Source organism: Halichoerus grypus, chromosome 2, assembly GCF_964656455.1.
Source record: "Halichoerus grypus chromosome 2, mHalGry1.hap1.1, whole genome shotgun sequence".
NCBI lineage: Eukaryota > Metazoa > Chordata > Mammalia > Carnivora > Phocidae > Halichoerus > Halichoerus grypus.
In genome coordinates, this window is record NC_135713.1 from 30,046,810 (window position 1) to 30,074,464 (window position 27,655).

The window sequence follows — 27,655 nt, forward strand, 5'->3', positions numbered from 1 at the left end:
TGCACTTGGAGGAAATGCTGCATTTTTCACCTTTAACCCAGAAAAATATGGTTCTCAGAAAGCTTGTTTTTAGCACTGCGAGTTCCCAAAGGAAGAGGAATTGGGAGTAGGAGCGGCTCGCAACCCTTCTCAGCTCTGACAGCCAAACCCCTGCCCCAGAAGGCTGCTCTTCTTTGGGAGGGAAGCGCCAGGGGCGGCCTGCAGCGGCCCAGCTGCTGGGGAGAAATAAAGGCAGCTCCAAGTAGAAAGACAATCAATCTTTTAGGAGAGACGTCTGGACAAAGCATTAGCCGCTCCCTGTTCCCTTTATGGCCTCTTGCAGCTCCGGCCCAGTCCAGCCGACACACAGTAGTTGCCCTTGAGGATGGAGGTGGGGTTGGGCTGTGCCCGGCACCAGCCCGGACCCTTTGCTGATCAGGCTGTGTGATGAGCACATCAAAGGCAGGAAAGGCATGAACATCAGAATCCCGAACAAGGGATTTGTGGTGCTTCAGCCCACTCCCAAGTGGCTTTTTCCCAAGATGGAGAGCGTGGGTCACTCAGCTGCATCGTCACTGGGTATTTCTACTGCACACACGAAACAAAGAAGGGAAGTAGAAGGGCCCTGCCTCAGCCCAGCGAGGCCGTGAAGTACGAGGTCTGAAGGCACTTACGCTGGCGGGTCTTAGTGGAAGTGACAGGCTATGGTTCGGAAGTTCCAGCTTGCAGGAGGCTATATTCAGGCGACCACATGGACTGGCTTCTGGGATAGCCCCTGTGAGTCATTAGGCTCCAGCCCCACGTTCACATGTTCAAGCTTAGTAAGAGCCCTCCTTTGATGACTGCCAGAGCAGATGCGCATGGCCTGTTTGGCTTGGGAAGACAGAAGCTGGCCAGAAAGACTGGGTGACTTGCTGTGGTCCTACCATGAGGACACGACCATGATGCTTCCTTGTGGACCTTTCCTACCCCTCACCCCGGCCTGCAGTCAGACACGACCAGCCCAAGCACCCCAGGATTGTTCGGTGGCCTTCTGGGGCTTCCTCAGGTTGGCTGTGACCGGTAGCCCAGCCTGTGGGTAAGGGGATTTGGGCAGAGGCCAGTACCCAGATGTCTGCCTGCCAGTTTCTTGTCAGAGCTCCACGTCTGCCTTCTTCCTAAGTTCTCTTATATCTCAAGGACTCTGGAAGCAGAAACCAGAGCCATTCGGTCAGAGTGGGATTCGGGGACCCACAGTATGCAATGAGGTCTGGGTTTGATGTGTTTTCTCTTCTCTCCTTTGCCTTCCCCTCCACAAATAACCTCCAGAACTCAGGGGAGTTGTTGCAAATTATTTCCAAGCAGAGTGTGCTCCCTGGGCCCTTGCCTAGCCCCGGCCAAGCCAAGAACTGAGAGCGCAGGGCAGGCAGCAGAAAAAACTCCCTGCTGCTCCTCCTCCTCCTGCCTGCCCTCGCGGAGACATCTTTGGTCCTAGAAAGTGCATGGCTCATGGAGCATTTGTCTTTTCCTGGAAGGATGTGAGAGGAACACTATGTCTCAGTCTTTGGGATGAGATGGCTGCTATTTGGCTATCTTTGTCTCGCAGACCTGCTCAAGCTCCAAGTGGTTTACAAAGGCACAGAAATTTCTAGCACATGGTGTGACCTCCCCCAGTGTCCCAGATGCCCGCCTCCAAGCAAGGGCCCAGCCCGGGGCTTCAGCCTCCTGGGACAGCCCGGTGACGGGGCTGCAGCTCTGAATTTGCTAAAAGACAACTTGGGTTGGAATGTCTCTGAGAAGGAAGGCCGGGGAGCTCAAGAAATTTGCTCAAATATCCTCATTTAGCAACAAAAGTAACAGGCACGGGGCCAAGGGCTGAGCTGCAGGAAGCCCTGTAAGGAAATGGGCTTCAGGAAGGCAGAGGCCAGGGGAGGGAGCTGTCAGACCCAGAGAGCGTGGAGGAGAGAGGTAGGGATGCAAGGCTGCTGCACAGTGACCCGGGCCCTCGCTGCAGATGTCCTGTGTTCCCACTGGACTTCAGCTCACGGGGCATCTGGGGGAGTGTGGGTGTGACATGGGGGACTGTCAGAGCAGAAAATGGGCCCACTGGTTGCCCGGGCCACATATCTATGAGCTCTCGAATGAAGGAAGCTAAGTGATGGCCTGATCTAGCCTCTCAAACAGGGCTGGGGAGGTAAAATGATTTGCCAAGTGTTGGGATCTTATTCACAGTGACATGACTGCCTCTTGCCTGGCAGCCTGAAGCCCTTGGGGTTTGTTCAGAGGCTTTGGGGTGGTTAGGATGGAAGGATGCAGAATGATCTGGGTCCTCCCAAGCATTGCTTTGGCGCTCCCTTTCATAGACACGTGCCAACACACATCGGCTTCGTGAACATTTCCTGAGGATTTGCTATGTGGGAACCAACCCCTGAACGAGACACTGGCGAGAAGATGAAGGATAGAGAAGACTCAGCTCCTGAAATCCAGGTGTCGGCTGGGGCTGTGGTATCGTCTGGCATGCTCAAGGGCCACCTGCTCCTTCAAAGCCCGCAGGAGACTCTCCGCAAGCCCGGTCCCTCCTGCGAGAGCTCTTGATTAGGTTAGGCCCACCCTGGATAATCTTCCTTTTTATTAACGCAAGTCGATTGATGAGTAACCTAATCATGGGAGTGACATCTTGTCTCCTTCAGGGTCGGGCTCACACTCCAGGGAATGGGATGGTAGCAGGCCTGTGCCGCAGAGGCTGAGAATCTCGGGGACCGTCTTGGACTTCTGCCTACTACAGCTCATCAACCCCCTTCCACACAGTACTTCACCGGAAACCAGATTTGTTTGCCTAAGACACATTTCATGTCATGTGTCTCCCATTAAAGAATGTGCCACTGTCTCTAGTTCCCTACACTAGGAGTCCGACAAAGACTCCTGGGATAAAGGGACTTCTGTTCCCAAGAGCGTCAAAATATTTCAAAATCCCTATTATAGTTCCTGAAAATCCTGTTTCCCTTGGGTCTAAGGATCCTTACCGAGGACTGAGGGCCCGGGATGGAGTTCAGCTGCTGGTGTGGGTGCCCTGAGCCGGGCAGCTGCCTCTCCCAGCGGCCAGCCCGAGCCCTGAGCAGTCCCCGCTCCGAGCTCCTGCGGGCCCCGCCCCCGCCGCATCTTAGGGGGAGCAGCGTGCGAGCAGTAAAACTCCGCTTCAGGCTGGAATCTTCCTTAGCTGGTAGGAAAAGACCCGTTTAATGGCAGAGAAAAGGCGATTGCAGAGAGCTTGAGCAGAGCGCGCCGGTGACTCCTTGTGTGAAGCTCGAGTGTTGGTTTTTAGTCCCAACCAAATCAGTGCCAAACATCTTTGCCCGGCTTTCAAAGTCATCCCCTATTTAATGAAAAGTATCAACAGTTTATAAATGAGTAAGAATGAAGGAATTCAATTAGGAATAAGGAATAGGAAATTTAAATAATATATCCATACACGAGAGTGTTATATATCCATGAAAGAACAATGCCATATAAATATCCCATTGATATAAAAAAGATTTTCAAAATAAGCTAAATAAAAGAATCAGGTTTGAAAACAGAATATACAATATAACCCTCATGTATGTGCACACATATTTATGGAAATGTGTAAATATTTATATACACACAGTCACACAGGAAAAACGTCTGAAAGGGTAAAAGGCAAAGTGTTAAAAACAGCTAATGCTGTATAAGAAGACAGTGTGATTTTTTTTTCCTTTTTATTCTCTAGTTTAGCGAGGCTGTAGTGAATATTGTTTTGTTCACTCAGAATATCACCCCTCTTCTTTTGGGGGACTGTTCGTCCTCTGACTCGGAACGTGTAGTTTTTGTACAAGCGGCCGGTGGACAGAGCCTCTGTCCGGCCACGTGACCGCCCAGGCACGGACACGTGACCCAGGCCACGCCCACCAGAGGCACGGACACGTGACCCAGGCCACGCCCACCAGGGGCCGCCTCCCTGGGCGCTGGGAGGAAGGGCGCGCTCCCGCCCTTGACCGCAAGGCTGTAGCTTGGAGGAGGCTGGCGCCCCGGGCCCAGCTCTTTAGGGCGGCCTGTCCTGCCAGAAGAAAGTTTGGGATGTAGAGAAGAGATGTGTCACCCCCTCGGTGGAGGCCTGTGCGACGCACCAGGACCTACCTACCCCACCGAGTGACTGAGACCTGAGGCAAGGCTTGTCTTCTGGAGAAGCAGATGTGCAACGGGGGAAGAGAGGTGGCGACGGAAATAGACGACTTAGTCATGCACATGGTCACTTGGAAGGGTACAGACCCAGAGAGAATGACATAAATTTCGAAGCGGGGAGGAGGTGCGGTTGCTGGACGGTGGGTAGGAGGAGGGCTCTCACCTGTGGTCACTTCAGTAAAGCCTATTTATCCTTTACCTGCGCTTGTCAAAGAGGTCTGAGGATGAAGGCGAATTTCCTTGAGGGAGAACAAAGGCGGGCAACAAAGACTTGAGCACCTGGGGTGAACAATGTCTCCCCCAGTGGACGTGGGAAGGAGCGCTTGGGCCACCCCAGGGAGCCTCCGGTCCTTGTCTGAGGCATGCGAGTTCAGCGGGGATCCCTTGGGTTTCCATGGTTGGAGACTAGACCCCAGGCGGGTCACCCCTCTGTACCGGAACGTAGTTCCTACATGCAGGAAAGACACTGTCCTGTATTGGCTTTTCAAGGTCGTTACTTCAAGAGTATGTACCAAGCCCTTGTCATGTGGCCGACACTGTGCCGAGCCCTGTGGATGCCGTGGCACCTGAGATGCCCCTCAAATTCTGTATCAAAGAAAGCATTAGAATTGTGCTCGGTGCTCCGAGAGGTGGGGGGGGGGGGCTGCACAGAAGTGGGGTGCACGGAGAGGTGGGGCTGCTGAGACACCGGAAGAGACTTCTCTGAGCCAGCCCTGCTTAGCCGGAGACGTGAGGATGGAGAAAGCTACCCGGCTGGAGAGAGGTCGAGTCCAGCATTCCAGCAGGTGGAACAGGGCCCGCGGTCCATCTAAGCAGGCCTCTTGCCACGTAACACCCCTCTGGGTAACCGTGGGGTGTGACCTCAGGGGCATCTAACCCGAGTTGAAGGCGTTTACACCTTTAAGGTGCAGGTCAGAAAGAGGCATTCCTGAGGTTGCTGGAGGGACAGAGGCACGGGTAACAATCCCACATCTACCCTGTTGGGAGCGTCATGTACACTCTCCGGAATCCTCACAACCACTTTGCAAAACGAGGTCCTCAAGCCCCACCGTTTTGAGCAGAGGAGAATGAGAGGTTGGCTGATTCCCCCGGCGGGGGGTGGGGTGTGCGGGTACTAGGTGGTGAACGCGGCCTGGAGCCAGGCCTGCCCAGCTCAGGCAAGGCGGCACCCACCTGGCCTCCCAGGAAAGGAAGGGAGCCACCAACGGGAACAGAAAATTGGACTCCTGTTTGTGAAGGGTGTGTGCTGCTGGCTGTTGGTAACTGGGCAGTGTGGCCTCTCGAATTGGAACCCGCCCCAGGACAAGGTGAGTGGGGGTGTGTGCAAGCACCTCCAGGGACAGGAAGCTGAAGGCTCAGCTCCAGCCTTGGAAGGCTGTCTGCAGCGAAGACATGTTTCCACGGCAGTGAGAAAGCTGGCTGGGGCCCCGGGGGGAGATTTACATCTGAGCTGGGACCTCAGCCTCGCTCTAACCTTTCGGAAGTTGAGAGACGTCGGAGCGGCCCAGTACACTCCACTTGCACTCATTTTAACATGATTTCCACTTCCCAGTTTTTATCAAAATCATCCTCAAAAGCTTTTCTTCTCTTTAATCTGAGACTAATCACTCTGGGATAAAATCCACTCCAATTTAATTCCAAATCAGTTCAAGACATCTCTTGTTAAATCGACTTTGCTGGTTCTCAGACACCGAATAAATGCTTTCAATTCCGTATTTCTGTTAGTCACTCCAGGGGAAGGGTAATGGATCAAATTTATAGGTCATTCAAAACTAATTCTTACACAGCTCTTTTGTAAAGAACTTGAGTTTGTAAACTAACATTTTAGTGATGTTGAATTCTACACATTAAAGAAAAAATTCATACAGCTCTACTTTTCTTTCCCCTAATACTTACATCATTCCTCTCTTTCTGACCTTTTCAAAGTTCCTGGGGTGGATGGTGCTTACACATTTTGGCTCAAGAATCCACCATCTGGGAAACAAATTATGCACTGACATCTCCCCGAAGGACAGACCGGTCGTATGTATGCACTCTTCTAGGACTTAAATACGAACATGTGTTTCACAACTAATTCGAAATTGGTCTACGGTTTCTTCAGGTTAAAGTGTAGCCCATTCATATTTTAGTTGTGACTCTGGGTAAAGCACAGGCTACATAGGACTAAAGACTTAATTTCTCCCCTTATGAAATGCTACTTAAGATCACTTCATAATTTAAAATTGCTGAGGTTTTGCTGAATCAATGACTGTATTTCCAAATTCAGTGACTTGAAATTAAACTGATTTTGCTGTATTCCCAGGATCTCCAGAAATGTTTAGGTTGTCTTCAGAGGAAAAAAATTAAAAACCATACTTTCAGGACCAGTATTCATTTTTTGTGTTATGATGTTGGATTCCCACTTTTTGATTATTTTTATGCTAACTTCTCTGGGACACGGAATATAGATTTAGTGGAACGAACGGAAGATTATGTCAATGGCATACCAACGTATTAAAATATTAAAAATTTAGTTAGAGCCCTGTGTTACTGCTTCATAAACCACTGTAATTCTTATGAGAATTCACAAAAGTATTAACAATAACAAAGTAGAGGCTACTTTTTCCTAAGTGCTTAAGATAGGAGAAAAAACAAACAGTAATGCCTAAATCCGTCAGTGTAAGTTGTAAGAAAATATATTTATTTTTCCATGACAATACTATGATAAAATTGTTAAATACATGCATTTTAAAAACAAACATAAGTAACATCTTTAGAGTTAACAGCCAAGCATACTAGTTTTATGTTTAAGGTGTCTTAGTAATAGGTTACTTATATTCTATGTTCTTGATATAACCATGTTCTCCAAAAGATATGGAAACTAAATTCTGAAATTATACGATATAAAATGTTCAAATTTTCCATTCTAACAGCAACATAATCTTCAAATTTTCGCAAGGCGGAAAATACTTCAGTTGTCATCTCTGTTAAGTGGAGTTGTTTTGTTCCATATTAAACTAGGAATTCTGTGAATTAGACTGAATCACACCAATATACTGCAATCTATAGTTTGCTTCCTCTGTGTGTGTATTTAAAGGTTTCCTTATACGATTAAGCATGATTTTAGGTACAGAACATCACAAATGATAATTTGGGTTAAACAAAGAAAGTCTGTAGTGGTAACATTTCAAGAAACAAAAATGGGACATTTTGGATGTGCAGTTTCTCCCTATCTTTCAGCTACATTTGCACACACCTGACCAAACAAAAATTAGTAACCAGTTACTAGTATTTATAAAAAAAAAAAACTGAAAATATTTAACATATAACCCCTTTAAGACGACACTCATTCTACAGACAACCTTATAAAAGACAAAAACTTCTATCTGTTCACAGTATGTGTATTTTGTAAACAGTAATTCACTATAATGCAATTTTGAGAGTAAAAAAATGGCAATTTCCTAAATGTGAAGAAGACCTCTGACTTATGGCCAGCTAATGAGAGAGAAGCAAAGGCAACACATTCTTTTGGGATAGTTGAGTATTTTTAAATGATTTTCAGCCTTTGGACATACTTGTAAAGGTGGTACCATCTCAAATTCTAGATGTCTTTCTATCCAGGCCAATCTTTTTCAAGCAATTCTGAATTGAAATGTATTTAAGAAAAAGCCATGCTCCTTTTTGAGAAAATAATAGGAAAGCACAAACGCCAAGGTAGCACAGAATACCTACCCTTCCACAACAACGACCTGAATAGGTGTTTCTTACTGTGTTTTGTCTTCAACTATTCGTAACATATTCATCTTTTTCCAAAACATTATGTCGGAAGGAAAAAATTAAATAGAAGGGTGTATCATAAATAATGGGGAAAAGTTTTGGAATCAAACTGGGGGTCAAATATTTGAATCATTTTTTAATGAAAATTTAGTATTGTTTTGTATGATCGATTGCCAAAATACTGTTGAACCTAAGTTAACTTGTCCATGTTTCAATGAAAATTGTATTACCACCTAGAAATCTTTCTGATGTCTTATAATGGAATGTTTAGGAGGAAAAGGAAGTTCAGAAATTGAAAGTCACCCATGTTTAAAATGGAGTAATTCTGAAGGGAAGTACATTTTAAATGTGTAAGGAAATTCAATACATTTAAATAAGCCATTCAACCAGGTATACAAAGTATTTTTGGCTTAAGGGCAGCATAAGGTCTTTGTTGTTAGTTGTTTGGCTTTTTTAAAGATCTGACTGGCTAGTGCAAAGGAAATCTTAGAAAATATATGTAAATGTAATACCAATTAACTTCCTTATCAATGAAATATTCATTCCCCCCATCACATCTCTTAGTTTTTAGTGTGTTCAGTTATAGCAATAAAAAAGTAATGTAAGTTACTACTGTTTTATATTTGGTTAATATTCAATCAGTGAAAGCTTACTTATTTGAGAGATTCTGAATTTATTTTTTCTATGGTTCTTCAGCTAGGCACTTGTAACGAAAACTTTCAGAAGGTTTCCCTCTTAAAACACTACTTTTAACTTTCATAAAAATGTTGCACAGTTAGAATTTATCTTGCATAGGTAAATTCTGTCTGCAACTTGGACACTTATAACCCAAAATATTAACATTCTTAATACAGGGAAAAACAAGCACTTCTCATGGTTAAAAATAACAGAAACTTGTCATAACTCAGTATCATAATTGTAAGAATTTGAGTATATTCTAGATCAAATCACATCCTGTGGAATTTTACCACACACACTACAGCCTGACATATCAATTAACTGAATGTTCTTCTTAATCCTCCATACAGGCACTAAAAATAGCTCATTCGCATTTTAACTGGCATGAATATGATCATGTCATAGTTAAGACAAAGGCACAAACTGAAAAGAAAAATCTCACCACCCTATCAAAATAAGAGGTTTAAATATTAATAGCCCTGGTACATAATCCACAAAGACATAAACAGACCAAATTTAAACCAAGTGATTTCCAATGATATTCTAAGGTCATGTCTAAAGGATGCATTTCCAGTAAGTTTGGAAAAATTTTCTTCTGGATATAAAAGGTAGGATGGGCATGGTACCATGGAATTTTGTTTCAGCGGGAAATACCAGTTTAAAATAAATGCTTTGAAGAAATAGTTTATCAAGAGAATGCATGAGTCCTTATAATTAGTTAAGCTCACACATCAATGTCTTGTTGGTTTGCTAGAACAATGCTGGTTGGTACAAACACGTCCCAAGTTTTGTACCCATTAAATAAAAAGACGCTATGGATTCTCACAATGAGGAAGGAATAAGATATCTATTGATGCTTTTGCCTGAGTCTTTCTCAAGTTTTCACTCAAACTGGAGCTACTTCTTGAGTAGATTTGAATCTTTCAGCCAATAGTCTTGGATCTTACACAAGCTAGATCCTGGTATAAACCACTCTTCGTGAAAACTGCACATTCTGGAATGGGACTCTGTTAATAAACAATCATTAAATTTCCACCATGTACCGGGTCTTCTTTGGAATTAGCTAATGATCTCACATTTGACTTTTGGGATGCCTAATTCTAGACTTTCAAGATAAGAAAAAAGGGCATTTTATAAAAGGTATGCAAATTTTAAATGGTTCAACACAGAAAACAGTAAAAATTACTTTAAATAGAAAAAAAAAGTCTCATCAGATTATGTGCCTGAGCTGTCAAAAAATTTGAGATAACATTTTCCACATTTTGATATGTTAGGGAGTACTTTAATTTCAAAATACTATAAAACTGATTTCAAATTCCTTTTGGAAGAAAATATTCCCTAATCTCCTTCACTAACCTACATCTAATTATTCAAACGCAGAAAGGACTGCCAAGTTCTTTATACATGAACCATATGAAGACAATTAAGAAATTACAGGACTCATGATTTCCAACAAGAATACAAGTTGCCTGAAGTTTTAACGATGTGACTTTTACCACAGTTTCTGAGTGCAATAGTACTAGATGTTCTAAATGCAGTCCTTCAGATCCATGAGCCGTGAAAGTAATGCTGGTATGGAAAACGAGGCTGATCCTTTCGCCCTTAACCTTTTCCGTGAATGGCTGCTTGAGTCTAAGCTGTAGGAACACAGCACCTCTATCACCTAAGCACATAAACACACAACTATCCAGATACCCGGGGCCACAATCTCAAATCCAGGCTTCTATAGTTCAACACATCGATGACTTCAACTGTATACGGGTACTAATCCATGCAGTACATAATGTACAAGCTCTACCTAATGTCAAAATTCTAGCTAAGTCTTCTAAGAATACTTTTATACTAAATATTGTTTATCTAAGAGGGCCACTCACAAGAGAAATGCAGTCATAATGACCACCAGAATGACCATCATTCCTCACAAGGGAGGCTTGATCTGAAATTGGTTTGTAAGTGAACTGGCTTATGTGAGATAGGAAAATGTGTCCTAATATGGACTATTATTAAACAGACATTGTGGGGCATAAATAGAGTTCAGATACTTAGAGCTTTCTAACCAATGACTAGGCTTTAGTTGAGGAAAGAGGGATCTCCCAATTATTTTGCCAGTTGGGAAGGGCTGAAGGGAACACATCTAGCCTCCCCCTCCAACTAGCCTTTAGTGTCCCCTCCTCCAGGGAGAGGGGCTAAAATGACTGGACAGAGCGTGACCAACTACAAGACTGCTTTTCACACTTGAGCATGGTCCTGACACTGACAGAGTGCCTATTCACCAGGTGACACGAACAACCGGATATGTGACAAAGGGAGGTGTCTTCTCTCCCTGTGTTGAGGCTGCCCCCACATGCCCAGGTAGGGCAGCAGGGGCGGGGGGGGGGGCGGGAGGTAATGACTTTGGATTTGCACAGAGGGTCTGGCTGTCTTCAACACAGTGGGGAAAGACAAGCAACCTGCTTTGGCCTCAGCCCTAAACCACATACTTGTAGGCATATAGCACGTTACAAAGAGCTTGCCCAGACTGACAGTGTTGCTCCGCTTCCCATTCACCTAGTGATCGCTGTGTATGGAACTCCAGGGGAAGGTGAGAGGTGAGCAGCACTCTAACCCTTTCTCATGCAGGAAAAGCACTGAAGTCTTGGAGAGGGTGAAAGGACTCAAGAGCCCAGTGATATTCACCGTAAGCCAAACAAGTGAGTCATTATATAGGTTAGAAAGGGCACCGCATCCAGATGGCCACAGCTGCAATGCATATATACTGATGACAGAGATCCAACAATTGCTTCTGGCCTTTTCCCCATTCTCAGTTTAGTGTAGCTCAGACCAATAAACTTTTACCTTGGCCAACACTTATCCTAAAGAGATGAAGTACAGGATCCACTGGTTTCAATGGTGAACAAGGCAGGAGCTGGGGGCAAGAGGCGGGGATGGAAATGACAAGCTTCAGCAGGGAATGCAGGCAGCCCCAGTTCTGAGTGTATGGGGTGCAAGCTGAGGAGAGGAGCCCAAGAGGATAAATAAAAGCAGCAAACTGTCAGGGATGGCTCTGGTTTGAGACATTTTTCATTGTTGAAAATCTCTAGGAGGTATTCCATGGTTTTAACATATACTAATTGTGTACATAACTAGTTCTGTTTCATTCCATGCATCCATATATCATGAAGCTCTAGAATTTAGTTGAATTCTAGCAATTACCATCAGGATTCAGAGAGTACCCAAAGAGATTTGCCCCTTGTCACCTTGTGGCTTTTTTCCATGACATGGTTTTTATAAAGAAACATGAGGACCTAGAAAAAAAGGATAACCAATCCATTATCATCACAGAAGCTCAGATGATTAAATAAAGAAAAGAAAAACAGGCACATCCTGATGTATTCAGATATTTCCAATTTTTCTGGTGCTTTGCCTTAACTCTCAAAAGACAAAATACAAAGACGACCTGCGGGTGGGGGAGATGTTAAGGTACACTTTTTAGTTCATTCTGCTTTTCCAAAACCCACATTCATCCTAGACATCACTTACAAAAAGCAAGGGCGGGCGGGGAGGCTGTGAAGACAGGCAGTCAGGGACAGCTCACACATCAACCACCGCACCTTTAACACAGGCACGCCCACTGATTCAAACGGACCTTGCCACAGCTCGCATGCAATAGCCCTTGAGGAATTGTTCCTGTAGGAAGCATGATCTTTTTAGTTTTAGATTTAAACATTTGAGGACTGGGTCAAATAGTCTAGACTGATGATCATTTCACAAGGAGAGACTGCCAAAATGCCTGATTAGGAGGAACCTTTGCTACGAGGTGTCAAAGGTCACCGCTGCCCAGGTGACTGGGACTCCAGGACACGGCCTTCTCGGGAGGCGCTGAAGCCAGTCAGAACCGTACAAAGAGCTAATGCAGCGAGTGTCTGCGTAGAAGTCACCTCAAATAGTCAAATCACTGCAATTCTAGGTTTATCGGTAATACTGGATTTGCTCCTGTATTTATAAAACTGACACTGTGTTACAAAAAAAAAACCAGATGTAAAAAAACCCTCAGATCTCCAGTCTTAGAAATTTCGGTCTTAAATATTAGGGCAACCAACTGCAGGAAGGGAAGTTCGCATGCAAGCTACAGAGTAAGGGAATGGTCTGCAAAACCTCCCAAAGCAAGACAACATGATTCTAATTTGGGCTGGTCAGTGTCACGCTCATTTTCAAAGTTTGTACCCCTGAGAAAACTGTTTGATAACCATTATACAGTAGGCACGGAAATCAGCATACTTTATCAAACAAAACACTAAATAGCTGTCACTACGTTAGAAATTATATTAATTTTTTGTAAGTGCTGTGGATAGAGGAGACTAATGTTGAAAGTTCTGAAATCTGTGCTTGGTTTTCATCTAGAATGGAGCAAGGGTCAGGCAAATAACCATCATCTGTTACTCTGACATTTTTCTCCTGTGCCTGTAAATTGGCTTGCGATTCCATAAAGCATCCGTATGAGAAAACCACTAGCAGAACAGAACACGCGGCTGGGGGACTTGTTTTGCGTGTGTGGACCAGACAGGATTAGCCACGAAGGGCTTCCTGACGGTAGAGCACATGAGAATTCTTTGGCTCCAGTCACGGATCGCTCCAAGACTTGAGTGGCATGGACTGAATTTCTGAGTTACTCGACTTTGGCTGGGAGACTACATTAGGTGCACATGAACACCTGGAGTGTGCCTTGCGCGCAGTGAGGTCCCCCTCGCTAACAATACTTCACAGGATCCCTCCAAGATGCCCAGTGCTGGCCCGGGAACGCCAGAACGGAGAGCTTGCTGAGATGGCAGACTGAAGTGACACGGTGACTCTGTTAGTCGTTGGGTTTGTTCTGAAAAAAGTTTGTAAAGGACCACCCTCCCCCATTCGATTTCGGAGAGTCCTCATCTTTAGGAGGAATCAAAAATTGTCGGGAGTTAATGGAGCAGGGACTTCCAAAAGAGACAGTTTCACTGTTGCTGTCTGTGGACCTGGGAGAGTCTGGAGATACTAAGCTCCAAGTATTTACATTGGCCTGGGGTCTGTAACCTGCAGTTTTGTCTAAGTCGTCCTCCGCCGCCAGGTCTCCCACAGCAGCAGGGACGGGGAGGTGCATTTGCGGCTTATAGCCGGCCCCCCCAACAGGGTCGTTGTCTTGGTCTTCCTCTGGCTTCGCTTGGGGCTGGTACATAGACTGGATATCGATGTAAACAACCTGAGAGGTCCCTCCGGCTTCATCGGCGCCCGGGGTCGGCGTTTCTTCCTCAATGACAGGGGGGCAGTAGGACACGACCACGTGGTTCTCGGGTTCTGCATCAGAGCTTTCTTCTGGCCGCTCAGCCACCGGAGACACGATTTCTGTGTCTTCTATTTTCGGAACTGTTGATCGAGTTTCCAGAACCTCAACGTTATTTGGGGTACAAGGATTCATTTCCAATGTTTTGAGAGGACTGTTTCCCTAGAAATAAATTATAAATCAATGATTAAGAAGAGCGCTAAAAGCTGCTGCAAATGCCCTTCCTACAAAAAGGGGCATTATCTCAAATATTTTTCTCACAGCTACTTACCAAAATGAGTCTCTACTGTTCTGTAGTGCATACTAGAACAGTTACTTTTTTTTTTTAATTTTTTAATTTTATTTTATTTATTTGACAGAGAGAGAGAGACAGCGAGAGAGGGAACACAAGCAGGGGGAGTGGGAGAGGGAGAAGCAGGCTTGCCGCTGAGCAGGGAGCCCGACGACGCGGGGCTCCATCGCAGGACCCCAAGAGCCGAGAGCCGAAGGCAGATGCTCAACGACTGAGCCACCCAGGCGCCCCCAAAGTTACTTTTTTACATATCAATATGTTCCCTGCTATTAATAGCAGTGGAAAAAATGAGCATGGTAAAAACACATTAACATTCATCAGTGCAGTTCAGCAGATGTTAAAGACGCTCTTTGCTCAATACATTGTCCTCCGGATGATATTTGCATGTTAAAAACTTCTCCCAAAAGACTAAAAAAAGGAAGCCAGTACTAAAAGATAAATGTTTTAAGAAAAGAAAGGATTACCTCACAGACACTCTTTTGAAACTGTAGAGCTTTACAATTTTCTGGATTTGGAATATCAGGGTAGAAGGTTTCTTTAATCCTTTAAATAGAGATGATTAAGTACATTTAATAATCACGATTATCAATCAGACAACAAATAAGTTAGTAAATCATTGGGCTTATTTTGAAATTTCATGTGACGCTTCAGTGAACATCTGAGACAACAATGCAAGACCATTTTTAGTGTGATCAGTCATTAAGCTCTCTGTACAACGCACCGAGAGGCTCCTATTTGAAAACTACAAGCACCACTTCTATTTCTAGAACCACAATATCTTATGGATCTTATGAAAATGGAAGCAAAGGATTCAAATGGTGACTGTGCCCTCAGGTCAAAAGTACAACAGGGTCACCGCTCATCTAATCGAATGTCCAGAGTGCGGGTGGGATCATGCATGGTCCAGTACTTCAGGGGCGTATGTGTGTTATGCAGTTCTCTGCTGCTCCTAACAGGGTCTGGACTCTGAGGGGAAAAGGCTACTAATCATGAGCAAAAACGAAATGCAAACAAAAAGGAGATTTGCTCAGTGCCATAGCATATGTATAGCTGTTAAAAAGAAGTTTAATATTCGAAATTCCTGCAGAAAAAAAACAAACAACTTTGTTAATCTAAGTCTGAAATGCTCCAGCTTCTAAACTCTCTCATTTTATCTTTTGTATTAAGATAATTTTTAAAATGTGATTTTTGGTAATGAGACTATGGTCACCAAAACAGGATATTCTATGGTTCTAAACTATTACTATGTTAACTTATAAGCCAGGATTACTAGAATACATTCTCTTCTTTATCATAAAGGATGGCACTTTTAATGCCAGTGAGGGCCGTCTATACGTGAACACAGCCATCTGCCCTGAGCCCAGCCCAGGATGGCTCCTGCCAGCTTACCCTGAGGTGTTCTCTCCCACTGGGTCCTGGCTCACCTCCTCCCCTCACCTCACCTCACCACCTGCCTCTTTAGCTTCACTCAGACACACAGTCCTTCTCACTGTCTCCTGATGACCAAGCTCTTTCCAATTTCTGGGCCCTCACAGGAGTGATTCTCTCTCCCTGGAATACTCTTTCTCCTCTCCTTACCCTGTGGTAAATGGAACTCCCATAGGGAAGATGTGGTAGGCCACCTTCGGTGACATGGTTCCCCCTCTTATTCCCTTCATGGTGCCCAGTGACCTTCCTGGTACACACATACTTTATAAGCATGTGGTTACTGGATGATTATTAATGCCCACCTTTCCCCACTATGCTCAATGTCTATAAGGATCACACTTATTTAGTTCACCCACTGTATTATTCTTCACGTGGGAGGAGTCATTCATATTTGCTAAATAAATGAGTAAATGACAATATTTTCTAAATAAGTCATTAGGACAAGTGTGATCCTAATCAGTAATCTTGCATATAGCTATTGCCATATTTATGCCTATAAGTATTTTTAGTACATCTGCTATTACTTTAAATCATGAGTAAATACAGTAGGAGAAAGTTTACCTTTTACTTTATTACTTTAAAAACCTTTCAATAATTCTTGCTTAATATTAAATCCAATATTAATTCAGACTAAGCCAACATTTTTTACCGACTAGTTTCAACCAAGCACTTCTTTCTTAACTCATGAACTGAATAATCATGCTCTTCAGAACACAACAGCAAGAGGAAATGCAGGTACCATTACCATTCTCGTTTCCGGTAGCAAAGGATACTCGTCACCACTCCCACAATGACAGCCACTGCCACTGGTATGAGAATGGCAATAATTAATCCCACAGCTGAAAAGAGAATATTGGATATATCCAAATCACCATTTTAAGCAGGACATACAGAATAAATTTGTATTAGAAGATACTTAAATTGATAGATTATTTAAAGAAAAAAAAAAATCCTACCTGCTCCGGGGACACTGAAAAACTATTAAAATATGACCTTCACGCATTTTAATAATTTTTACACTAGTACTTAAATTCTTTAGAACGGGGCTGAGCGCTATTGACACGTGAGGCCGGATTCTTCTTCCCTGTGTGTGGGGCTACTGTGCGCACTGTAGGCAGTTCAGCCGCAACCCTGGGCTTCTACCCACTAGATCCCTGTAGAACCTCACAGTTCTGAGATCCAAAACTGTCATCAGACTCTGCCAAGTGTCCCCTACGAGGCATAACGGCCCCCTGCTGAGAACCATATCCTCATGGTGATTTAAGAGTGTGTGTGAAGTCCAACTTGGGGCTAGAGAATATGGCGTGATCCAACTCAAGCTCTTCACTGCGGACAGTCAAGCCCATCTTCCCCACTCTCCGTCTCCAAGTTGTGAATGCTGGAGTTTATAGTTTTTTAAAGGATATTTCTTCCACTCCTCCCTGGATATGTTAAAAATCACATTTAGAATAGGGCGAAAAAATGTTAAAGTGGGGGGCACCTGGGTGGCTCAGTCGGTTGAGGGTCCGACTCTTGATTTTGGCTCAGGTCATGATCTTGGGGTTGTGAGATCGAGCCCTGCATCGGGCTCCCAGCTCAGTGGGGAGTCTGCTTGAGATTCTTTCTCTCCTCTGCCCCTCCCCCTGCTTGCACACACACATGCTCAAATAAATAAAATCTTATAAAAAAATGTTAAAGTGGGTCAGCTTTATATAGATCCAACATGAATTTAGAACTCCGGACTTAAGATATATCCTTCACGCATTAATTTCTTAAGTACTCTTAGGAAACAGCTTCAAATAACTGACAAGAATAAACATGAATTCATCCCGTGGCCTTTTAACACTGCTGGCTACCCGCTATAAACATGCAACACATGAAATTTTAAAAAAGGGGGTTCCTACATAAACAAAACTTGCTCAAACCTTATGCATTTAAGTACGGAAAGCACCCCAACAGCAATAATTAACTTACAATTTTCCTTCGTCACCACAAACATGCTCTTCTCTGGGCCCATGCCACCATCCGTGTAGGCTCGCAAGACCAGATGGTAACTTGTTTTACCCTGAAGATCAGCAATTCTCAGTGTCTTCTGGGATAGGTCAGTAATATTCTTAACCTTTATGTCGGACCGACCTATTTTTAAAGGGAAGATTATTATTACTGATCTCTACACCATTTTTTAAACCCCTAGTTCTTTATACCTGTTCTACCCACATCCCTTTCAAATGAGTGGCTGCTGGCTACCCTCATGGCCAGGGCCTGTGGAGTCAGCCAGACCCACGTCCAAGTTCTACCTCTGCCAGTTAGTAGCCATGTGGTCTGGACCTAGTATGGAAATTACTCGGAACTTGAGTTTCTCTAACCCATGACACAGACCATCACAACTTCCCTCCCTGGGGCTGTGTGAAGTTTTCATACATTCTCTAGAATAATCCTGGCATATGGCAGATAATCAAAGTCCCTTCTCTTCCTCAGGGCATGAAAGTGCACCACCACCCGCTGGGGTGGGGGTTGCTGGGCCTGGGGCCCATCCTGCCTGAGTGCAGTGAGAGACCTGAGGGAGAAGAGCACACCGAGTCTCAAATGAGCCGCTAGCCGGGAAGCCAAAAGAAGTATGAAGAATTGTTTAAACTACTGTTTTAAAGTTTTAATCAAAATAATGGAAGACAGTAGTCTGAAAAACTGAACAGCACTAAATGCTAAATGGCTAACACCACAAAGTAGCAGCTCCCTGCTCGCACCTTCCCCGCCAAACCCCATCGCCTGTTCCTTTGGGTATTTAACTTCCATGTTTTGAGATAAACTCACACTGGCAGTGCCTTGATTTAAAACTTTTAGACATTATGTATGCATGTCCTACAAAAAAGGTGCAGCTTCAGTGTTCTCAACACCCCATCTCCCTCCCATCCCACATCATTCACAGACACACCACAAGGTTTGGGAAATGCAGTGTTTATGTTACTGTGATCGTAAAAGTGTGGATTCCTGCTAGACAAATTGCTTGGTCTGCTCATGTTTCCCTTATTTTTCTGTTGTTTTAATTACGTTTTTTCCTCATTTGCTTAATGTACCAATCCCTAATTCCTTCCACATCCTCCTGTGAATATTCAATGCGATTTTCCACATGGCCCAACGCAACAAAATCCCAGTGCCATGACTGGCCACTCAACCCCAGCCCACATCCTCCCAGGGCCCCCTCCCCAGGGTATCCGCTCCAGACCCAGGCCTTCCCAGCTCCCGCCCTCCTGGACCTCCCTGTCCTGCTTGCTTCCTAGGCTGACCCACTGTTCTAGAACCAGCGCCTGAGAAGGGGACACGGGGAAGGAAGTATCTGCAGCTCGACGGGTCTGAAAATGCCTTCATTCTGCTCTCTCACTGGCTGCCACTGACAGAACAGACTGCTAGGCTGGAAAGAATTTTCACTCGGTATCTTGGAAGACATGGCCGTGCTATCTTCCAGCATCTGCTGTGCTGCTGAGAAGTCCAAGGCCCCTTCCATTCCTGAGGCCTTGCACCTGAGCGACTTTTCTGTTTCTAGGACTTATTCTTTATGTATGAGGTGCTCGGGAAATTCATGACAACCTACCTTGGTGTAGACTTTTTTTCTATTTACCTTACTGTGTACTTAGTGGGTGTTTTTATTCTGTGTATCCTAGTCTTTAAGTCCTGGGATATATTCTTACGCTTTCTTTGGTTAATTTCCTTCCATTCCCCCCTCCCCCGAACCCCATGACAGCACAGGTCTCCACGTACTCCAACTTCCTCAGCTTTCTACTCCAAGTTTTCTCCTCAGCATTTGTCTAATTTGGGGAAGAATTTCTCTCCCATTTAATTTCTCTATCTTCTATTTAATTCTTTAAAATTTTCTTTGATTGTATTTTTAATTTTGATGAGTTCTTACCTATCTTCTGACTGTTCTTTTTTATAACATCAGGTCCTTTCAATAAATACAGGGAATCCCAACTATGTGAGGATAGTTTTGTTTTTTGTTTTAAATTTGTTTCCCTATGCTGAATCTGTTTTCTCTAATTCCTTCTGGTTTCTGTCCCCATGTTAGAATCTTTCTCAACCATGTGGTTATCCCTGGCTGCTAGTCACGGTTAAGAGTGGGCCACTGGAAGGTCACTGTGAACGGGTGGAGCTTATTGGTTGGTGGGCTTCACTTACCACTGGTGGAGAATGACCAGTCAATTTCTGGCCTTTCACTGGGACAGCCCCCCAGTATCAGCACCTTTCATGTCTTTCCTCAGGGACCATTTTCTTTTTCCAAAGAAAGACCCTCTAATCTCATCCGGGGAAATAGGCCTAGCTGAAGATGTCCTATTAGCTTCCTTTAGAGGAAGGAGGGGCAGGGAAGGTCACACTGCTCACTAGGTTGTCCCCCTCTTTGGAGGCTCTCTGGTTCAGTTTGTCTTCAGGCAGGAGAGCAAGCACTCACGTTAGCTGCATGAAGTCCGTGTACGACTTGGGGGTTCTCACTGCTCCTTACAGACTTTCAGTCAGCCCTCACTGTTCAGCCCATATCCATCCTAACCACCAGCCTCCAATCCTGGCCCACAGGATGAGTCAAATTATTTCTCGCCGAAGCCTGAATGTCCACCTAGATTTCACCATCCTCCAGGTCATCTGTCCCACTCCATCACACCCAAAATGTCCGAATGTGGTGTACTCTTGCCTGTCTGGTTCTCTTTGTTTTTGTGGCTTTATGCTTTTTTTTCCTCTTTAACTTTAGTGACCAATCCATCATGTCTAAATGGAAGTCTAGATGCTAGAATTTTAACTGGTACAAGTGTAAAATTTCTGAACATCTGGAGAAAAATTTCACTAGACTCTGGATATTTGTAAAACTTTGTATGTAGGGTTTTTCTCATTCACAGGCAACTGTGAAGGTTCAGGAAATGCAGACCTTAGTGGTGTGGGGGAGGGGCACATCTAATGCCGCTGCGCAGGAAAGTGCCTTAGCTAAAGCCCAGTCAGCATCTGCATGCAGCACTGTGGTCTCGGCTTGTTGGACAGGCATTAAATAATTAAAATGGTTTTTTTCTGAGGTGAGGTCATTAAGGGAAAGGAGAGCTCTCAAAATGAAAAGATGATATGCTTGTGTTATGTGGCTATGTATAGGAAACATCTGACTCCCAACAGAAATATAATTTAAGGAGAGGCCAGAAGTCTGCATAAACACTTCTGTATATGTAAATCTGAAAATTCTCTATGGTCTTTTGGACATACGCTTACCAACTGTCAACGACTGACTGTACTTTTAAAGATCTAGTAGATGCACACGTCCCCAATTAAGTCAGTTAAGCTTGCCAGCTCATCAAGTCCACAGCTAACTGTGCGGACGGCTCTTTGTCAGATAATAGCAAGGCTCCGGAGCCCTTCTTTGGGTCCCTGAGCTTTTCTCCTCCATTATTAGAATTTTTTAGAAAGACTTTTTTTTTTTTTTTTTTAAAGATTTTATTTATTTATTTGACAGAGAGAGACACAGCGAGAGAGGGAACACAAGCAGGGGGAGTGGGAGAGGGAGAAGCAGGCTTCCCGCTGAGCAGAGAGCCCGACGCGGGGCTCGATCCCAGGACCCTGGGATCATGACCTGAGCCGAAGGCAGACACTTAACGACTGAGCCACCCAGGTGCCCCTTTTTTTTTTTAAATAACCTATGTGAGATGCTATTTTATGCATCAAACAAGATTGCTAAGAGATGGTCTCTGTCCTACGGGGTTTATAATCAGTCTGCAGAATAATTTAAATGAAAGATAGTACATGTCATTTATCACATACTAAAGTCCTAAAATTCTCATATTCATACATTTTCATTTACCTATTTTTCAGTTTTAGAAACCGGTATTACATTACTCAGCAGCACTTCTTTTTCTTTCCTTGTTTTTTTGTTTTTGTTTTCTCTCTTGTTTTTTTTGTGTGTGGGGGGGGGTTAATGAGAACTTCTAGAAAATACTGTTCTCGCTGTAGTAAGTGACTTACCTGATTCCAAACCCCTTATTTTGGATGTGTCTCTCTCTCCTTTTTCAAAATAAAATAAATATCCTCTTAAAAAGCCTCTGAGCTCTTCCACAGGAATATCTTCCCATTTTACTAATATGGAATCTGCGGATGTATCCTCAACAGTAAAATTCGGCGCAACAATCGGAGCTATAAAGGGAAAAGCAACCACAGTTAAAGGAGAGCTTATGGGTACAGGGTAAGACACCAACATTTAATGAGAGTTGTATCCTCAAAAATAACTGAATCTGGGATGAGACCTTTATTCTCTAGTAAGTCACACTTTCAGAGATGCTCTCACAAGCCCTGCTCCTGTGAAGCTCGCATGCTAATGACCAGAGGCACACAGGGGGGTCTCACAACATACACACCCGGGGAAGCACCCTCGGCAAAATCTGTAAGCGGCTACTCACACAGAATTGTGTTTCCCCTCTGTACACGGTCTTGAAGTTAATGGTTTTATTAAACGTGTTGAAGTGCAAATTAAATCTCTTTGACATCAAAATTAGGATTTCATTTCCTCAATGACAACAGTAAAATTGTGAAATATAAACATTAAAGAAATGAAGTTTACATAATCACGAGTAATTTTAAGTTTATCATACAAATTACTTTTCCTTCCTTGAACTAAACATGTCAATTCAATCTATTTTTAGAATTCAATCTTGCAACTGCTGTTGATTTCTAATTTCTCCTGTTACCTTGGACTCTTAAGAAAACTTACCCACTTAACTTACCCAGTTCTTCTATATATCCAATTATAGAACGTAATAACTGATATCCTTGATTTCTGCACCCATACAGAAAAAAATTGTATCTTACACCTGGTCGAAACTGATCTACAGGAGGAACACAATTAACTTTTGTTAAGTACATATTACTATGAACATCTATTTTAGAAATATCAAACTTATAGTCACTTATTCTGAAATTTCCAAAGCTAATTTTAAAGATGTTTTCTTATCATAAAAAAATACAGCCATATTTTCAAAATTGATAAATATTCAGAGTGAAAAATGACTGAAGAAAAATTAAACAAATTCACTTCTGTTGTAACGAACAGTATTATAACATGATGTGGCCTTGAAGGGAGAAAACAGCGGTCAAGGCTTTCATTTTGTTTCTTTAGATCAAGCAATGATGACTTCTTTCCAGATTTGGGCCAGGGTCAGTTTACTAGCCAATCCCAGGTCCATGTCAAGCCTCTGGAAAGCCCTTCCTGCCCTAGCCAAAAAGCAGATACCAACCTTTCCACTCTACCTTGCTGCTTCAAGGTATGCTGGCCCATAAAGTCTGTTTCTCTATATAGCATTGCTATTTAGTGCCCTTGAGTTAATTTCACAAGACACGCAAGAGAAGCATCTTTTTTTTTTTTTTTTTTAAAGATTTTATTTATTTATTTGACAGAGAGACAGCGAGAGAGGGAACACAAGCAGGGGGAGTGGGAGAGGGAGAAGCAGGCTTCCCGCGGAGCAGGGAGCCCGATGCGGGGCTCGATCCCAGGACCCTGGGATCATGAACTGAGCCGAAGGCAGACGCTTAACGACTGAGCCACCCAGGCGCCCCAACAAGAGAAGCATCTTAACTTCAGTTCAAAAAGCCCCTTTTGAAATACCTCGACACAATGCAATGTTTGAAATGTTGGGAACACAAAGGTGGACACAGTATGGCCCATGGCCTGGAAAGGCTTGCAGAGTGCTGGGGAGACAGATGAATGGGGGTAACCAAGACACAATGTTCTAGACTACAGGGACCTATCACAGGCTTGGGCACCTTCACCATGGGACCAAATGAGCCTAAGAATATCACGAAAAGCCACCAAGAAGTGACATCTGAACAGGGCCTTAAAAGGCAATGAGGAGCTCATCAGTGGTGGTCCAGGAAGAACATACTGCCAGGGGGGAAAATGGCAGCATGTGGGATTGCATTTAATTAGCGGAAAGCAACTCTTCTGGTGTGGTCAGAGCACCAGTTCTTCAATTACGTTCCCACGGAACATCAGTGGTTCTACAAGCTCGAAAGTGAGATGGCCAACCTCTAAAATCAGTTTGTAACTTTTTTCTTTGGGGACAGGCATGCCTGAGGTTATTTTAATCTGCATGTAGGTTAGTAAATCTGTACCTAGTGTCACAATGAAATATATCAATATTCTATAGGGTTCTGCTGCCTTAAAAAGAAAAAGAGCCCGAGTGGGGGTTATGGCATTACTTCTGTGTTTTGAGGTCATAAATAGACAGGACAGTTGAATGAATAGATGACTAGGTTGAGGAAGGGACAAGAAGTATCTCCTGTAGCCACGCGCTGTCCCAGCAGCAGTCAATAAAAGAGACAATTCCTGGTCTCCTGAGGCTCTGAACTGCTTTGAATTTGAATCCTGGTGCTGTCACACGCTGGTTCTGTGAACTTGGGCAAGTCACCTGACTTCTCTGAGCCTTTCTCAACCACTGTGGGGCCTCTCTGCTCATCTGCCGTGACACGGGAGGTTCTCCCTCTCATCCTACAGGTCTCAGATGAAATCTCTGTCCCCAGGCACTTTAAGGAGAACCCTCTCCACACCACCGAGCCTGCCCCAGTCCACCCTGGTTATTCTCAAAGCCCAGGTGAGAGAGGTGGAAAAGGGACGAGAATTCACATGGCGTTGACGAGGCTGGCATAAGGCTTAGGCAGCTACAGGTCGGGGGAGTGCAAAGGGGAGGTGCAGGAGAGGAGGGTGGGGTGTGCCAGGTACCCTGATAAGGGAGGCAGGCTCTAAGAAAGGATAAAGGGACCACCAAGTATTTCAAGTAGAACTGGCAAATAATCTAAACCCACTTGGAGTAATCTACTGGATGGGACTCATCTTCACCATTTGATGGTGAAATAAGTGGGTAGCACTGGCTCCTGGGAGAGAAGTATCAGCAGCTGCTTGCTCTCCTGAGCTTCACCTCAACGTTAAGGGAGAACCAGGACAGAGGAATGACTCCAAGGAGCATCACCACCAAGGCGGCAGGTTCTAGAATTCCCAAGGGTAAACACCACTGCACTCGGACCAGCCCAGAATTCCCCAGGGTAGAGGCACGAAACACTCACCAGCTACTCAGAAGGGACAATGATGGTGGAAACAGGGCTGTGATATCCAAGGACCAGGCTGCATTAGCCTGCAGGTTACTACACACTCCTCATGGCTGAACTTTAGGCTGCTCCTAGCAGAAGCAGCTCCCCTTACAGGACTCCTGGCTTGTCAACAGTCAGGCGCTGGGCACTGCCCCCCCTGCCCCACCACACACTGTGCCCCCTGCCACACGGATGCCCCTTGCCCGACATCAGTGGTGATGGAAGCAAGGCCTTTGTTCTCGGCTCTGCCCAGTAACCTGCGCTTGGGCAACAGAGGCCAAGGACGAGGGGTGAGACCACACTGCTTAGGGCTTCATGGTCTCCTTTCTTCAGGAGCATTCCTCCATTGCTTTGTCGCAATCTGGGCTGCTACTTAACATTCCACTTTACAGATACACTGTAATTTACTCATTCTCCTATTTGCTATTTGGGGTTTCAATTTTTGTGATTATAAATAACACTACGGTGAACCTTCTTAGATGCAATCCTGTGTTGCTCTCTGATTATTTCTTAGAATAAATTCCTAGACAATTACTAGATTAAAAAGATACAAACCCTTTGATACACATACTGCTACAAAGCACTTTCCAGAAAGGTCAATTCACACCCACTCCAGTGGTAAGGGGGAAATGATCACTCATTATACCCAGTCACACCATGTATTGCTCTTTTAAAAATATTTTGTAACAGCTTTCACTGAGAGGCAACTCTGAGTTTATCTTACCAGATTCTATTACAGTTTCAGTGCTGTTTGAAGGGACTTTTTTCCAGTCCATAAGGCAGGGTTCAGACCGAGATGAGTTACACCATTTAATAACATAGTCACAGGTCATATTGGGATCGTAATTCCAAGTGAGGAGAATTCCATTTCCCATTCCGACAGCCTGCTCCACTTTGAGATCATCTTCAACAAGAAAGAAGTACATGTTACTTGTATTAAAAACAGTAACAGAAGTAAATCTCATGAAAATGGGCAGGAGTTAGAAAAACTACTTCATTGGACAGAAATTTTAAAAGAGTGCTCAAACTAGATAAACCTCTAGCAAAGTTTAGAAGTGTTGCTCTGTTATTTTTGCTGTAAAAAGATAATTACCCGGATGTACAGATAAACTCAGAAGCTGGAAAAAGTAATGCAAGGGCACCTCGGACAGGTGGTGACGCAGCATGCTGGGGTGTGCAGGTCAGGGCCAGGATGGACGGGGCTGAGGGCATGCGGGCACTAGAGGAGGGCAGCAGCACAGGGGGCAGGCAGGAGCAGAGCATGAGTGGCCAGTCCCAATCTCTCTTCTCCTCGCCCACTACGGATGTGAGCTCTGAGAGAGTGGGCGGGGGCCTGTGCCTGCAACCCCAACCCCGGGGCCAGACCTACAGAGTAGGAGCACGATAACGAGTGGTGAGCAAGTGGATGGACCAGCCCTTCTCTTCCTCTCAAGCCTATGGGTGGGCTGAAGGGGCTCCTGGAGACGGGCTGAGGAATGGAGAATCGGCTGACATGCAGCGGGATCAAAAAGCTGTGGGACCAGGGGTGCCTGGGTGGCTCAGCCGGTTAGGCGTCTGCCTTCGGCTTGGGTCATGATCCCAGGGTCCTGGGATCGAGTCCTGTGTTGGGCTCCTTGCTCAGCAGGGAGCCTGCTTCTCCCTCTCCCTCTGCCCCACCCTCCCCCACTGTGCTCTCTCTCTCTCTCTCGCTCCAATAAATAAATAAAACCAAAAAAAAAAAAGAGTTGAAAAGATACTTGGAGGACCCTAACCAGATCCACCAACTTTTCTTCCTTTAGGAGTGGGTGGTCATAGGCAGGCACCCCCATTTTGGGACAGGACAGCAAAATGGGGGGGGGGAGCAGGGAATGATCTGGAAGAGGAATGACCTAAGAGGCAGAAGTGGCTATGGATTAAATATTATGGATTACTGGTAATACATTTAAAGAAAGGCACTAAGTTAATTTTAAAATTGCACCATGGTGACTTTTTAAAGCTTATATTGAAGATCTAATTTAGACTTTAAAAAGAATTTATCAATAAAGGGTTCCTATTAATAAAGAATGTCTTGTCGACAAAGCCGCCATTAAAAATACGTATTATTTTTCCTGCCTGACATTTGTAAAACAGCCCAGCTGATACAGCATCAGCTCCCGTGGTCTTAGGAGAAATAAATGGCTGAAACATTTCCTACTAAGAGTAATATCTACCACCACAACTCTCCAACACTATGCACTAAAGTAACTGGGTACACTCATTATTTTATCCAACAGCACAGAGTCTGGAGTCATCCCTAAGGATGAATAACTGCTGTCTCTCAGTGAATTCTGGACATTAATTGGCTTGTTCCTCTTCATGGATCAGCAGCAGCAGGGGATATGAGAAGAGAGCTGACCTTATAAGAGCAAGCGAACACCCCTTAAAATGTTTCACTTTAATTTCCTGTTCTTATATACTACATTACCTTAAGTACTCACCGTTCGGAATTTCCATACTAGCTATTTTAGAAGGTGGCGATGAGCCAACAGAATTTTTTGCCACCACACTGATGATGTAGTCATTTTTATCAAGTTGTAGTTCTGCCTTGTGTTGAGGATCAGGGATCTCAGAAAGGGACTGTGTCTCCTCATCGAGTGAACATGATACATTATAGGAAAGTATTTTCCCATTCGCTTCATTAATGGGTAAAGGCTATGAGAAACAGAAAAATAAATTCTGTCAAGAAACCTGCAAAACCGGCCGTGTGATGAGGCAAGACTATCAAGTCTAAACCAGGCACCGCATCAATCATGACAAGGTAACAGCAGAATCAAGGGAGTTGTGAACGGTGTCAAACACAGATTTAAGAGGCACCGAGGCCAGGACAGATCAGGGAAGTGATGCTAAAGAAAAACTATACTTACCGTAAGCAATAAGAGCGCAGAGAAATTTAAAAATTAAGGAAATGCAAACCAGTCTTAGCCTCACATTTTTCAGAAGCAAAACAAAAAAAGTAA

General features: G+C 44.3%; 1 protein-coding gene and 1 long non-coding RNA gene across 5 annotated transcripts in view; one reads left to right on the forward strand and one right to left on the reverse strand.

The window, feature by feature from the left end:
* Positions 1-2,371: 2,371 nt before the first annotated feature.
* LOC144380947 (uncharacterized) lies at positions 2,372-2,845 on the forward strand. The gene is made up of 2 exons (XR_013445303.1): positions 2,372-2,557; positions 2,649-2,845. It is a non-coding gene; the product is annotated as an uncharacterized LOC144380947 (long non-coding RNA).
* A 3,972-nt stretch (positions 2,846-6,817) lies between these two features.
* LIFR (LIF receptor subunit alpha) overlaps positions 6,818-27,655 on the reverse strand; it is a 77,864-nt gene continuing 57,026 nt past the window's right edge. For 3 of the 4 annotated variants that reach the window (XM_078066665.1, XM_078066664.1, XM_078066663.1), the window contains 8 exons: positions 27,137-27,350; positions 25,405-25,584; positions 22,325-22,426; positions 21,570-21,737; positions 17,559-17,720; positions 16,351-16,444; positions 14,642-14,720; positions 6,818-14,047 (listed from right to left, as the gene is read on the reverse strand). In XM_078066665.1, coding sequence (XP_077922791.1) covers positions 13,424-14,047; positions 14,642-14,720; positions 16,351-16,444; positions 17,559-17,720; positions 21,570-21,737; positions 22,325-22,426; positions 25,405-25,584; positions 27,137-27,350 — 1,623 coding nt within the window. In that variant the 3' untranslated portion in view covers positions 6,818-13,423. The remainder of the gene's footprint in view (positions 14,048-14,641; positions 14,721-16,350; positions 16,445-17,558; positions 17,721-21,569; positions 21,738-22,324; positions 22,427-25,404; positions 25,585-27,136; positions 27,351-27,655) is intronic. The other variant, XM_078066666.1, reaches the window with a different exon arrangement.